The sequence below is a fragment of the Etheostoma cragini genome, chromosome 9 (genome assembly GCF_013103735.1).
Source record: "Etheostoma cragini isolate CJK2018 chromosome 9, CSU_Ecrag_1.0, whole genome shotgun sequence".
NCBI lineage: Eukaryota > Metazoa > Chordata > Actinopteri > Perciformes > Percidae > Etheostoma > Etheostoma cragini.
In genome coordinates this window covers 14,776,298-14,791,100 of record NC_048415.1, presented here as the reverse complement: position 1 = coordinate 14,791,100, position 14,803 = coordinate 14,776,298, and the positions used below count along the sequence as shown (strand labels likewise).

Genomic DNA, 14,803 nt, shown 5'->3' with positions numbered 1-14,803 from the left:
ATCACACACACAATAGACAGTTGTAAGACAGTGTGTTGACAGTGAGAGACAGTGTGTTGGTTTCGTTATCCAGTTCCTTGAAATTTAAACCGTGACTGTTAGGTTAAATGTGTAGCTGTAATTTGAGGGGTTTTACATCCATACTGAGGGATTGGTGATCATCCCCCTTGGTAATGGCCTACCTTAAATTATAAAACTGGCAGAAGTCTTTGACCCACAGACATTGCAACGATCCTCACTTCTTTCTTGTTTCTGAGATCTTTTGCTTGAAGTCTGGTCTCTAAACACACAAGTCTGGTCTCTAACACATGCTCAACCAATGAGCCTGATTGGTCACATATTGAATATTGTCAGGCTGTGCTGTACTGAAGCATCAGTGAGATCAGATATTGTATGAAACATTTTGTCTACATGATTATATTATTTATTGCGTGAAAATGTTTGATTAGAGGAGTAAGTAACATTTGGAATTGTAAATGATTGTGTCAACATATATAGAGAACAGATTTTAACATCTAATGAAATTATAAAAATGCACCAAGAGAAATGGGAATGTGAACACAGCAGTATATTATGTAGGAGGTTGAAAGAATACTATTGAACCAGAAAAAGAACATAGGGAGAAAACTGTTTTAATATTTAAACATTGTAGTGTATATGATTAATTTGAAGTGTCTGTATGACTTTTTATTGAGGCCTCAACTGTGCAGCTGGTTAACACAGTCACTGTCTCCCACTTTCGTACTACATATACACTGTTTACTAATGTTAATAGCTTGAAAACATCTCATACAACCAGCACAACACAGAATGAGTATATAGCATGCAAGTGGGACGCAAAAGACTGGCCTTTAGGCCTGAGTTCATATTTTCTTAATCATAACATGAGAGAACTGAAATGCTGGATTTGAGCCTTACTTTTCCTACTATCCATTTACCGTCTATGACCTGAGAGAAAACACCTGTAGTTTTTTGTTTTGTTTTTTTCATCAGTTGTCCTGGTAAAGGTTGCCAGCTGAACATTTGCCCCAAAAACATCCAAGTCGTGTAGCAGCATGATTATATTCTTCTCTTGCTGCTGTTTAATAATTTGGATTTACAGCAATCAGCAAGTTCCAACCAGCCATCAGAATGTAGCCTGTTGCTGTAGTGAGACAACAGTGGGAAGTCTTCTCAACATTCAGTTTAAGTGCCTCTTTAAGTTGAGTTGTAGATTCATAACAAACTTTGCTGATGTCTCAACATCCTTTGGACCTATTTTCTTTGAATGTCTCGTTCCACTGCTGAATACTAGCCGCGTTTTCTAAATGATCCTTAAACGGCTGCTCTTCCTTCTTACCATTTTGGCAATACCTAATTTTCTGCCTTATCAATCTTTCTGTATTGAAGCATAGTTTTTTTTTTTTTTTAACCTCATTTTTTTATTTTTCTCATTTGCTTGAGGAAATGAGGACTCAATCTCAATGTTACCTGCTTGTCTACATCACACCACCATCTGTGGATATGAACACAGTTGAGTCAGTTTATTAATGAACTGTATCAGGAACTAGATTGTTGACACAAACGCACACAGTGCGAGTCATTGAGCTAATGAGTCTGAGCACGTAGGACTGTATCCAAGGGCTTATTTTAGCCCTCGCTGTCTGCTTTGATCCAGGAAAGTACAAACTCATGGCATGTGTGACGACAGAGCTTCTTAATCTTCACTAACTGAAGCTAAAGTGACCTTAAACCGAGTCTTTTTTTCTACTGTTTTTAAAAGATGCTGTGTGTAGGTTCAAACTGTAAATTACATAATGTAGAAAAAGACCAAAAACATTTGACTCCAACTTGTCCATGCTGTATGACTTGTATGTCTGCTCTGTAGGCATCTGTAACTAATGATGACATAAGTACTTTAGAAAGACTTGCTGCAAGGCTGTATCACAAACCCTCTAGCATTGTTCTCTTGAATTGATTGTATGTGGGAGGAAGTCAAGTTCCCTTCTGTAACTATGCAGTACTTGGTCATATGCATTGCTTTATAGGTATGGACCAAACAGGTTAGACTTTTTCTGTAGTCTTTAGATAAACTAAATCATCAAGAAGCTGTTTGGTTCAGGGCAGCATTGCTTTCTCTCTGCTGGTATGAGGTCAGTTTTCTTCCCAGGGAGATAAATTCACCTTTAATAGAGTTTGTTTTGGTTAACTGAATTATAAAAGAAAGGCACAACATTTGATTATCAAATTAATCTAGTCAGACTAGATTTGCCATTTCATCTTTTGAAATGTTTATGGATATTTATAATAATGTGTCGTGAGTGCGCCAAGTGCACTTGAAGACTTGTACAATTCTTTTATGGGTGTAAATATACTGTCTATCCTATCTGACCCACGGTTACTGTAACCTGAACGATTGTTGTAAAAAAAAAAACACTGTTTACTTTGCAAATATGTGCAGAATATATATTTGTTAACATTAAATGACCTTTGAAATTGTAAATAAAGCTTTCATTGTTTCTAAAGGAACGCTGAGTTGAAATGTGTTCTGGTTTAGTTTAATGTATGCGCGAGTTACCACACAGTGTTGTTGCAGCACTGACAGCAGTCCAAGGAGTTGTCCAAGTGGTCAAATTCTTTTGGTGTTTTCCGCAATACTGAAAATCCCTGATAACACTTTCAAAATGCAGGGAAATGGAAGCCTGGTACTCCTACTAACTGTTAGACTACAGGGCTGTAGCAACTATTGATACCACTCTCATGTCCACTGTACCATTTATGGGAATGTGGAAGTTACATGTCATCACAACTTACATTCTATGATTATTAATAACTATTTCACATGTTTGGATTTTTAAGGCTGATATTAGTCTAAAAATCTGAAGTGTGAAGACAACAAAAACTACTAGTAGCCTACATACTGTGTGATGAAAACAAGATTCCATTTAAAGAGTTAAATACATTTTTGTTTTGTTTTAATTCACAGAAATGTTAACTTAAAAAAAAAAAAAAAAATCCTGCTAAGGCCGGTCTTTTATCAGAAACACAATTGCTTCTTTTTCATTTAATAGTCACTATTTAATAATAAATAATACTGTGTGTGAAGGAAGATACCGGTCATTTATATGGTCAAAAATAGTGGTGGTGATTTGACGAAGTGTCTAGGTAAAGAGGACCCAGTTGTTTTTTTGTTTTGACACACATGTAAAGAAAAACAAGATAATAACTCAATGTCCACTTACCAGCTTTTATCTCAGATTTCAACCTCATTCCCTCATTGGTTATCACCATAGACTTTATATTAATTATTAAAATTAGCGGTCTATGGTTGTCACATAGGTTGTCATGGAGATAACTCCGTCCGCTGAGGAAGGTTTGAAAACCCCAGAAAAAAAAGAAGTAAGTTATTAATTGTTTATTTATTTTGCCTATTAACTTATTTTAAAAGTCAAGTTTGACCGTTTACGCTCAACTGATAGTTTTACTTTAAACCAATTTAAGTCTTAATAATATTAATAGTAATACAAGGTTATTTCCTGTATGAAAGCCGTGAAGGGGCAAACAACTATACTTGTCCTCGCGCGTCACTCAAGATTTTCATCTTCACGCAGGAGTTAACGACAAAAATGAGAGACTGTGGGGAGGGTGTGTTACTTTGTTGTGAAAGGTGTTTGGAGCTCTTCAGTGGGAGGACCCATAAAGCCTGCTGACCGGGAAAAGAGGGAGAAAAAGTTGTGTCAAGTTTTAGGACACGGAGGTGAAAACTTGATGCGTTGACACCGAAGTTTAGCAGCTCGGACGGGGAAGATGGCGCGGCGCTGTGGCCGTGCCACGTCTCGGTTCACTCTAGAAATACAAATATACCCCAGAAGGATAGCAACATTCGCAATTTGGTTATGTTTTTGTCTTCTTTTTCCTTCTGCGGCGATGGCCGGACTGTACACCGCTTCTGATCAAGTCATCATATTGAGTCCGGAAAATGTGGAGTCGGTTTTGATCAACTCCTCAGCAGCTGTTCTTGTGGAGTTTTATGCTTCATGGTGCGGACACTGCATCGCCTTTTCTCCGGTTTACAAAAGTTTGGCGAGTGACATAAAAGGTTGGTTCGGACCAGCTGCCAGTCACGTAGCTGCAGCTGTTTACAATGGCAATTCATTATGAATATTAGTCTGGTAAAATCATTCATAATCCTATTTACTGCATTCTTTGTAAACACTTCAGATTTTTGTTTCCTTTATACGATAAGCCAGCATAACAGTCAAACATAGATAAACATTTTAGGACTAATAGTCTTGAATTACAGTCGTGGTTATACCTCATTTCTTTTATAATCTGCATGGGAACAGTGAGAGCTCCAAGCTGTTGTTTCTATCTCCTAACTAGAGCATGTGATCTAATAAATGTCTTCTTATTCTGTCTCTCCAGAGTTTTTTTCTCTGTAGCTCTTGAGCCAAAATAAATATCCCAGAGTCATGACAATAAATATAATTAGGAACATAGTTGAGGGCAAAGTTTCTGATGATGGCAGAAGGCCTGACATACTCATGGGGTATTTCAGTCCTGTGTTACACTCTCACACACACAGTCAACAATGGCAACCGATGTCTTGGCATGCTGTCAAAGGCTTTGCTTAGGAGGGTCATCCATCTAATATTTGAGGACAGTACAAGAGAAAAGATTAGGATTTCATGCAGATTAAGTGACAGTTAGCATGGCAACCCTCAACCTGTTGATGTTTATCAGCTCTAAAAACCAGTAAGAATCACTTCAGTTATTTCGCTACATTTGAGGAGTTTGTTGCCTTCTTTCATAAATAAGTAGACATGTGGATAGAAAGAGGTATCTAAGGTCTATTTGATAAACAACTTTTTCTTGACAACATGGACGATGTGTGTGTCGATATACTGAAGTTCATATTGGCACGCTGCATGGCACAAGGGCAACATAAGGTTCATCCAGTGTCAGACTGTACAGTAAACTAAATATTTACAGTGTCTCTATTTGATGTTTGTTCTTCAGAGTGGAAGCCAGCTGTGGACCTGGCAGCTGTCGACTGTGCTGCAGAGGAAAACAGAAAGGTCTGCACTGGCTTCGGCATCAGAGCGTACCCCACTATAAAGGTATTATACAGTTTATTAAGTGTTTACACAGGCCCAACACTTGCACTTATCTATGTAGTAAAGCAGATGACCTGGGACAGATGTGATTACTGTGTCTACTATCAACTGATGCAGACTTCTAAAGACTTAAAGTATTGGATGAAGTCTAAAACCTACATTTTTTACATTTAATTATTCTAATAAGAAAATAAATCAGAAACAATTTAAATTAGCAATTGTTTAAATAATTTTAAAAGTAAATATACTGAAAGTTCACTGGTTCCAGCTTCTCAAATGTGAATACATTGCCTTTTTTTATAGTATATTATGATACTAAATTGAATACATGGTACATTTGTCTACTTGAATAAATAAAAAACTAATTGATAAGATATATAGTCACTAGTTGCAGCCCTTATTTGATGAGGTTTTCCTTAATTAAAAAGAGAGAGAAGCAGGGACTGTTGAAGCAAGTCGTTGTCCTTTATTCCATGACTTGAAGTAAAATTTATACATCGGACACAACCCCACCACATTTCCGCTGTGCTGTAGTCTTTGTCTTGCAGTAGCACACCAGACTACATTCAGAAACATACCATTTCTAGCCCCTTCCCTTCCTTGGTATTCCCAATACATATTCTGAAGTGACCATAAAATCAGGAATGTTCGCAGTTTTCCTTGAACATGTCGGGGAGCTCCCCTTTTTCAACACTAATACGCTATGTTTGACTTTGATTAGCACGTAGTGTATAATGTGCATATGCATGCTTGGAAATAAAAGACTTTTGCAGATCGAGTACTCTGAAAAGGTATTTGACAAACCGCGGTCTATTCAAATGTTTAACTTTCACCTCTAAGAGATCCTACTCTCTATCTGTTAGTGTGTTTCAGCTGTTAGTGATTTTGTTTTGTGATATTTCTGAAGCTATTATACTGAAGCCCTCTTTTGGGCTGTGTGTCATTTAGTAACTTTAAAATCTGAATGATCCATCTTACAATATTGTTGTTAATAATCAGTCAACAGGGGACTTTTCTCCTTGTAAAGGTAGTAGTGTTAGAATGCAGTGTCATGTTGTGTTATTAGTGTGTATGAGCAGCCTATGTTAAAAGGGTTTATATGGAATTCTTGAAGCTCTGGATGTTGTCAGATTGGGTTAGATACCGTAGATGCAACGGTCTTTCCCAATAGAGTTAACTTGTGCATGATCAGCAGAAACACTCCAGCTTCAAACATCTTCATTTGTATTTGTAGCTTATCTGATTAGTCAGCAGTAGTGTGTGTGAGTGTGTGAGTGTGTGTGTGTGTGTGTTTCAGACTCTCCTCTCTGTCAGAGCCTGTCTGCGAGAGCCAATGAAACAAAGAGCTCTTTCTGTTTGAACACACAATGGAGCTTTAACATCTGCGACTCATTTGAATCGGGAAGGATTTAGGGGTCAAGGCGGGCAGAGTGGAAAGCTGCCCCCCCACACACACACATTACACAACATCACTTTGCTTCTCTCATGGCTGCGTGAGTGCTGTCTCATCTGATCTTGCTTCTCTTTTTTTACCACTTCCTATGTAACCCAAACCTTTTCTCTCTCTTTCACTTTGCAGTTCTTCTATGCTTATTCCAAAGCTGATTCTACAGGAAGTGCTTTTAAAGGTACTACTATACACACACAGAAGAAACTCAGGCCAGTAAAAATAAAGGAGAAGCCTTCACATTAAATGTGTCTTTTATGCAGATGTTTGTATACCTGCTCAGGTAGTCATTAGTCAATAATAATCAACCGCAGTGTATAATGTTCTCTTGATACTCTTTGACCTCCAGCTTCCACTCATGATGTTCGGGTGCTCCGTCACAGGATCATAGACAAACTGGAATCCCATGAAGAGCCCTGGCCCCCAGCCTGCCCTCCACTGGAGCCCACCAAGTACACACACACACACACACACACACACACACACACACACACACACACACACACACACACACACACACACACACACACGCACAGCTTTAGATTCTTCTGATTGATTTTTATTAAGTGACAAATGCCATCGATAAAGGTTAAACTATCTGTCAATAACTCTGTTTATATCTCTGCTCTACTGATGGCATATAAAGTCTAGTAGGAAGTTGTGAATAGTGAATAATAATAATATTTGTCAAAGCTGTAGTTACATGCACAGTGAGGCTTAAATGCATGTGAGTCCATATTCTTCCCCACATCTATCTCACACTTTTATTGACCATGTACTGAACTGCTTTTTTCATGTATTACAGTTTATTTTAGTATTTTATTATAGCTCCATGTTGAGCTACAGTATTTCTTCCACCTTTTGTTGCAGTATTGAGCTCTTGTTGTTGTAGAAACACATTCCCATCATACTGCATCCATTTATTTGATCTCATCATTAGCTGGCACACTCTTATTTATTCGTGACAGAATGAGGGATCATGCATGTCTTCAGACACTACACACACAGTTTATTGTCATAGTGGTACAGGAAAAGGAAGCAGGAAGTTAAGTTTATCTCTCTATTTACATTTAAAGGAAACTTAACATTTTTTCTATCACAATCACGCAATTATCTTCTTCTTTTCTTTTTTTCCCAAGTGGAAACAACATACTTAAAATCAGATGTCACACAGTAGCTTTAACGTTTATGGTTGTGCATGCTCTTCAGATAAAAAGTAGTTTTTTGGATAAAATAGAGCCATGGCATTTAAAAACCTTTAAAATAATAAATAAAAATAAAACTACCCTAATAAACTTAAGACTTCTTAGATAAATTTAGAATGTCCCTTTTTTCTTAATTAGATAAAATATGTCATATGCTCTTATTTAATTCTTCCTTCTGATCCTCTGCTAGATGAATAGCCTTATAGATTTGTTAGTGATGTTTGGCAATTCTTTGCTCATCTCTCTGTCCAGCCAAGCAGAGATCGACAGCTTCTTTGAGACCAACAGCGTTCAACACCTGGCTCTGATCTTCGAGGACACTAAATCCTACATCGGGCGAGAGGTAAAGGTTCATGTTTCCACCAACCTGAGCTGTGTGTTTGTTTCTCCTCATGAATATTATTTATGTTTGTGCATTAGGAGAGATGAGCTTTCAGAATTACTAAATTCTAGTTTCTTACTGACTGTATTAAGCTGTTGTAACGTTAGATTGGAAATTATTGCACATCACAGATAAACATGACATATGTTGAAATATAAAGATCTTTAGTTGAAGTGTGTGTATGTGTGTTTGTTAGGTAACCCTGGACTTGTTACAGTATGAGAACGTCGCAGTGAGGAGAGTCCTGAGCACTGAGGAAGGTCTGGTAACCAAACTGGGAGTGACTGAGTTTCCATCCTGCTACCTTTACTCTCCTCATGGCAACTTTACCAGACTCAAAGTGTGAGTATCTGTCTACCCTTAACTTCCACTTGCATTATACAGTGCTCTGCCATTTATAACTACAGTATTTTCAGCCTGACAATATTTGGCATCTTACACTAAAATTCTAAGAAAATATGTGCAAAGATATGCCAAATTTGAGATTCTGTGTTCTAATCAAATAAACATGTATTGTGCAGTATAGAGATTTATGATGATAATAATAATTGTTGTTTTCTACATTTTTAATGAATATGTATCCCTAATGTTACTATTAGAAAACAGAGATTTGTTACACCAGTTCATATAGGCTTTTATACTGTATTTGCTTTACCAACAGTTGGTGTCTGATAGGTCTTTCTCTGCTAAAGGATGTGGCGTGTTTATATTTCAAGCATCAGTAACTGTTGTTTTTTTTTCTGACAAACTACAAAGACCAAATAGTTAGCATTAACGTTATATCCCAAGAAAAATAAAGTCACACAGGCTGGCGTGGAGGGCAATCTACATATATTAAACATTTTTAACTGTGAGACTTGTTTTTCTCTCTCCCCCACAACCTAAACATCTGTCACCATGGATATGCCTTACTTGTTCAGCCTTTTATTCATATTTCCTACTTTAACAGATAAAAATAAATTTAAATTTTTTTTTTATTAGGTAATTGTAATTGATTAATCCTACCGTATTTCCTGTCCCGTCTTGCCATGATGGTGAGAGAGGTTACACCCTTATTATGTCTTTGGCTCATGAGGTTTGGTGACCTTGTAATTTCAGCATAGCTTTCTCCAACTTCCACCTAAGCAGAGGTCTAATTAGCAAGAATAAGTGAAAACACATGTGTGGTTGCGCCGGACAGAACTTGAATTTATACACTGGAGTGTTCTGTGCCCCGTTCTGTGGCGCTGCACGAACAGCGAGGGCACAGGAGAATCAAGTCAGCGCTGTCTGAAGGTTTTATTGTGCACTGCCTTTCCCCACTAGCTGGTTTGGAACAACCATGCATGCAAATAGAGGAGGCCAAATTGTGGTTATGCCAAATGGTAACAAGTGACACGTCTAACATGATATAACAGTGCATTCAGCTTGAGCTTGAGTAAGTGAAGTACAGAACAATACACATCGAAAAAACAATGTTTTTCTATCCACCATTCGATTTGTAGGGCTAACATTTTTAATAGCAAGTGGATGGATGTGATGTGTGAAGCTGTGAGGCTATCGCAACATAAACTGTTTTTGTATAGTTCTTGTGTCTTCTGTCCTTGATACATATTGATCGTTTTGCAAATATCTCAATAACATCTAAAACTTTTTACCGTCATTTCTATTTAGCTTGGTCTGAAATAAACAAACACCAAGTTTATTTTCCATTGGTTCCTGTTGTTCCACTTGCAACAACTTTGCTTTCTGCCATAAACCTTCATCGTGCGCTCATTATCTGAACCCTATTCATGAGAATGCTTTTAAACATCTGGCCTCTTAATGGGATCAGAGCATCAAATTCGCTCCCATTATTCACTATCATAAAGCAGCGCTGATCATTCCTCACCCTGCAAATTCATCTGCTGTTTCTGCCTCTTTGTGTGGCTGTTTCAATAACTTGGCATGCAAAGAGGACTCTTTTTAGTTGACAAATGCAAAAAGGAAATGATTTATTGCTGATTTATTTATTCACCCTCCATCTCTCCCCTTCCAACCCCCCTCATCTCCATCACTGTACAGAGGGGAGGTTTTTTAATTTCTTGCATGAAAACAATGTCATTGCTTTTCTGGCTTCACCTGCCAAACAAGCCCCAGCCGCACACGGCGACAGATGGCCTCCCATCATCGCTGAATGTCTGATTGATCCTGGGAGAGGCTTGCGTGTGTGCGTGTGTGCGCGTGTGTGTGTCACATCCGTCATGCATGTAATGTGTACTGGTCCCAGGTGAAAGCATTCTCTCCCAGCCCACCCTGATGCCCGCCCGCCGGCCCTGGGGATCACTGGATGAATGGCTCTCCCTCCACATCTGTACACTCCCACCAGACACGCAGGTGTAATTGAGTCCCTGGCTGGTGTGAGTGAGCGTGGGCCCAGAGTATCCATCCACTTTATTACCATCCTGTTCCTGTTTTTTACGATACTCTCTTTCTGTCTCTGCCCCACTTTCTCTCTCTCTCTCTCTAGAGAGAGAGAGAGAGAGAGAGAGAGAAAGCGAGAGAGAATTAATGGCTGTTGCAGGGTTATCACATAAAGCTAAAAATGTAGCAATCTCTCTCAGTTCCATGCTACTCTGGCACCATCTGCTCAGTATTTAAAATGCATTCCCGTAAGTGTATAAAATATATGGCCACAAAGAAATACAGGTCATAAAACAATTTTTATGGAAGTGGACTGCTGAAACAAAAGGTTCAAATAAAAAAACAGTGCATTTGTTTCAGGTTCCTAGCAGAATTCGTATGCATTGTTGTACAAACTGGGTTACATGTACACTATATGGCCAAAAGTGGACAGTCAAACACGTGGTTGTTGTTGATTGATGTCGTTCCAATCTTTGGGCATTAACATTCTGCTATAACAGCCACCACTCTTCAATGAAGGCTTTATACAAGATTTTGGAACATGGCTGCAAAGATTTGCTCCCATTCAGCCACAAGAGCATTAGTGTGTTCAGGCACTGATGTTAAGTGATAAGGTCTGGGTCTTCAGTTGATCACAAAGTGTTGGATGGGTAAAATTCTTTCAAACCAAAATGAAAATGTTTATTTCTGGGCCTCCTTTGTGCATGGGATCATTGTAATGTTTTACCAGGAAAGCAAGAGAGGGGTGTCCACATACGTTTGTCTATATAGTCTATGTTGAGTGAACTAAAGGTCAGTCTCACCTGTCCTTCTCTCCCTCAGCAACATCGAGGCTCGTACTTTCTACTCTTACACCCTCCAGAGGCTGCCGGGGGTGGTGCGGTCAGGGAAGCCCCTACCGGTCCCCCCAGACGTCCTTACCAACAGCACAGAGGAGCCATGGAGACCCTTCAACAGGTATGAACAATAAATGCGGCTCTATCTTTTTGTATGCTCATTCTTATAAGTTGTTGACATGAAGTGTGTGTGATTGTGTGCCCAGGTCCAGGGTGTACATGGCAGACCTGGAGTCCACGCTGCACTACTCTCTGCGTGTGGAGGTAGCTGCCCATACCCTCATCAAAGGAGAGGCCCTGACTTCTCTCAAGAAGTACATCTTTGTTCTGGAAAAGGTAAAGTTATCAGAGAAATCAATGTATACACACAAATATACATTGATTATGGCTCATTATTTTATAATATTTCGATTTGTTTAATTGAAAACGGAAAATTTGCAGTCCACATCATTAACACAAACATTTTAAGGTAAAATACCTGATTTCAAAAAATAATGTTGCTGTACGGAACATGCTGTATTCAATAACTAATTGTTTTCTCATTTATGAGTATTCTGTTGTTTAATAATCAGCTCATTCACTTGTCCCCTCCTTTTACTCTTCTCTTTCTGTTATTGGAAAAGTTTTCCTAGCTGTCCTTGTCACCAGGGGACAGAGGATTTGTAACTATGGTGATCAGGAAAGACAACACATTTTTGCTTCCTAGGGAAAATATAATCTGTTTAAACTGATTTGTTTCTATAAAAAAAGTGTGACGAACATCCAGTCAGAGATGGGTAGTTGCAGGGTGGCCTTTCGCTCACCCAGTAAGAGCATGTGCCCCATGTTGGCTGAGTCCTGCAGCAGTGCAGGGTTCAAATCCGACTTGCTGCCTTTTGATGCGTGTCATCCCCCATCTCTCTCCCACTTTCTAGTCTGTCTTCTAATCACTATAATCATGGGGGGAAAAAAGCAAAAAATAATCTTTAAAGAAAATGTGTAGTTACAGCAGGTCACCACTAGATGGAGAGTTAGACAGCAGAATGTCTCCTCTCATTTTAGATTGGAGCTGCTGTTTTGCAGAATTTAGCTCAAGGCCCTCTCTCCATAACATGTTTTTTACTCCTTTAGAATCCATCAGAGCATTTGGCAAATTTACTTAATTAATTGTTTTGTTAAATTCACTTTTGTTTTTCACCACACACTCGTACACAGACTACTGAAAGCAGAAGTGGATGCCATTGACTAGAGCAGGAGGACAAACACTCTCTCGGGTATTGTTGACCCTCTTCATGTTGCCTCTCAGGGGGATTAAAGCGTGGCTGCCACCCACATGCAGACCATTATGCAGACACAGACACTAGTCCTCCTCCTCTTCTTTCTCCTCCTCTGTTCTCCACATGCAACTATTTGCTATTTTGGTGTCACACAAGCATTTCTGTATGTGCCGAGCCTCTGTGGTCCACCCCACCCCCCCATCCTCACCTCTTCCATTTTCCAACTTATTCAATCAGTCCGTTTATAGGTTATTATGTTTATATTTTTTTAGTCAAATGTAGTCATAGTCATTTAATATTTAATCTACTTCAATGTTCAATCCCTGCACTTTTCGCTTTTGCACACATAATGCATAGTCTACCATAGTGCCTTACCTTAATATGGTCATTGCATTTCTGTGAGTTATTTTTATTCTTATGTATGTGTGATATATTTGTATATATGTGGTTGTTTTGTTATGGTTGTCTTGCTACTAGATGCCTACAATTTCCTTAGAGATGAATAAAGTATCTATATATTTATCTATCTAAAGGATACATATTTCTTTTTATGCTTTTTTTAATCCAGGGTCTAATGTTTGTTTGATTTATTAACCTTTATTTACATACTTTTCCCGCCTTTCTTTTTCCGTTACGGATCACATGCTCCCTTTTTCCCTCTTTTCCTCACTGAAGTGTGCCAGCCAGGAAAACATGTTTTGATGATGAGGCCTGACCTGCTAGCCTTGTCCCTATTGGCTACGCACCAGGCTTTCTCACTGCCCTAGTCTGCCACCAATCTCCCTGATTATATCTCACTCTCTAGGGAGGCGTAGTAGCAAGCATGCGTACGTGTGTGTGTGTGTGTGGCACTGAGGCCTCACATTAGCTCCAGTTTGTTTAGTCGATAGTGGCAGGTCCCAGTGGTATTTTTAGCTTGTCCCCCTACCATGACGGACCAGCCGCTCAGCAGGGCTTTGTGTAGCTGAGGAGGTCGTCATTGTTGCAGCTGACTTCCCCTTATTGTCGTTTGACTGAGCGAGCTTTGCTACAAAGAGGCCGAATCCTTTGAGTCAGTTAGCTTGTTAAGAACAGTTAATGTAAGAAAAGCAATTGTGAAATTGTGAGGTTTGGGATGAGAGTGGATGGGCTGGCAGAAAATGCTTACTGGTGCACTTGGAAAAGCAAACACCTATTTAATGACTCCATTTTTATATTAAGTTACATAGAATGCAGTTTATATGCTAAATATAAGAAAATTCAATGTAAAACTCTGTCACCGGAATTCCCTGCATGACTCATGTGATTAGATTATAGTGAAAGTGACTCATGATGTCCAGACCAGAGTGCAGAGTGCCATAACTCTATACTGGTGACACATTTCCTGGATCATGACACAGTTTTAGACTTTTACCCAACGGAATATCTAGTGCAGAGTGTATTTGCATACACAAGGGTGTCTCTTTGCATGGATGATATTGCGTGGGTGTGAATAAGGGATGAAACTAATTATTATTTTCATTGGTGATTAATCTGCCAATTATTTTCTCAATTAATCATTTAAACTCTAAAACGTCATTGCTTTTTTGGCTGACTAACAGTTCTAAACCCAAATAGTTTTTTGCTAAAGAGTTTACTTAATGAAACACAAGAAAAAATCACATATTCACCTTTGAGAAGCTGGAAACATATTTGGTATTTTTGCTGGAAAATCACTTTTGTACATCTTGAGGAAAAGCAAAGTCTGTGTGAAAATGAATGTGTATTTATGTCCTTCGTGTAGTCTTTTTAGTTTTTACCCTGACCTAAAAAAAATACACAGTTTGGTCCAAGAATTGTTTTTCCATGAATTGTTTGTTTCTTTCCAATCCACAATCATCTCATTATTTTATCTTTAGCCAAACATGGTGGCTTTTTTTTCTTCTTTTTTTTGTTGTTGCACCCGGTCATAATATTGCTAGATTTACTGTCTTGTCAGGAGGCTGAAGCCGGATTTATGAAGCCTCTACATGTATATGAGGATTAAAAAATTGGATCTTGGGAAGCATGAGAGCATTACAACGAGGTTTTTAAGGATTACACCTCTATCCTGCTTTTCTTGAAAGAAGCCCTTCAGCCTGAAGGGGACAGAGGGGCAGGGGAATAAAACAAAGAATTAAGAGGGGGGCTTTGGTCTAAACAGAACCAGGCTTCGCCCTTCTCACGTCAGGGCTCAGGAAC

At 38.8% G+C, this 14,803-nt stretch overlaps 1 protein-coding gene across 2 annotated transcripts in view; it reads left to right on the top strand.

Moving 5' to 3' along the window:
* Nucleotides 1-3,554: 3,554 nt before the first annotated feature.
* Nucleotides 3,555-14,803, top strand: part of qsox1 (quiescin Q6 sulfhydryl oxidase 1) — a 29,990-nt gene continuing 18,741 nt past the window's right edge. For both annotated transcript variants that reach the window (XM_034882602.1, XM_034882601.1), the window contains exons 1-8: nt 3,555-4,078; nt 4,999-5,099; nt 6,676-6,724; nt 6,893-6,995; nt 8,001-8,091; nt 8,327-8,472; nt 11,335-11,469; nt 11,555-11,684. In XM_034882602.1, the coding sequence (XP_034738493.1) occupies nt 3,787-4,078; nt 4,999-5,099; nt 6,676-6,724; nt 6,893-6,995; nt 8,001-8,091; nt 8,327-8,472; nt 11,335-11,469; nt 11,555-11,684 (1,047 nt within the window). In that variant the 5' untranslated portion in view covers nt 3,555-3,786. The remainder of the gene's footprint in view (nt 4,079-4,998; nt 5,100-6,675; nt 6,725-6,892; nt 6,996-8,000; nt 8,092-8,326; nt 8,473-11,334; nt 11,470-11,554; nt 11,685-14,803) is intronic.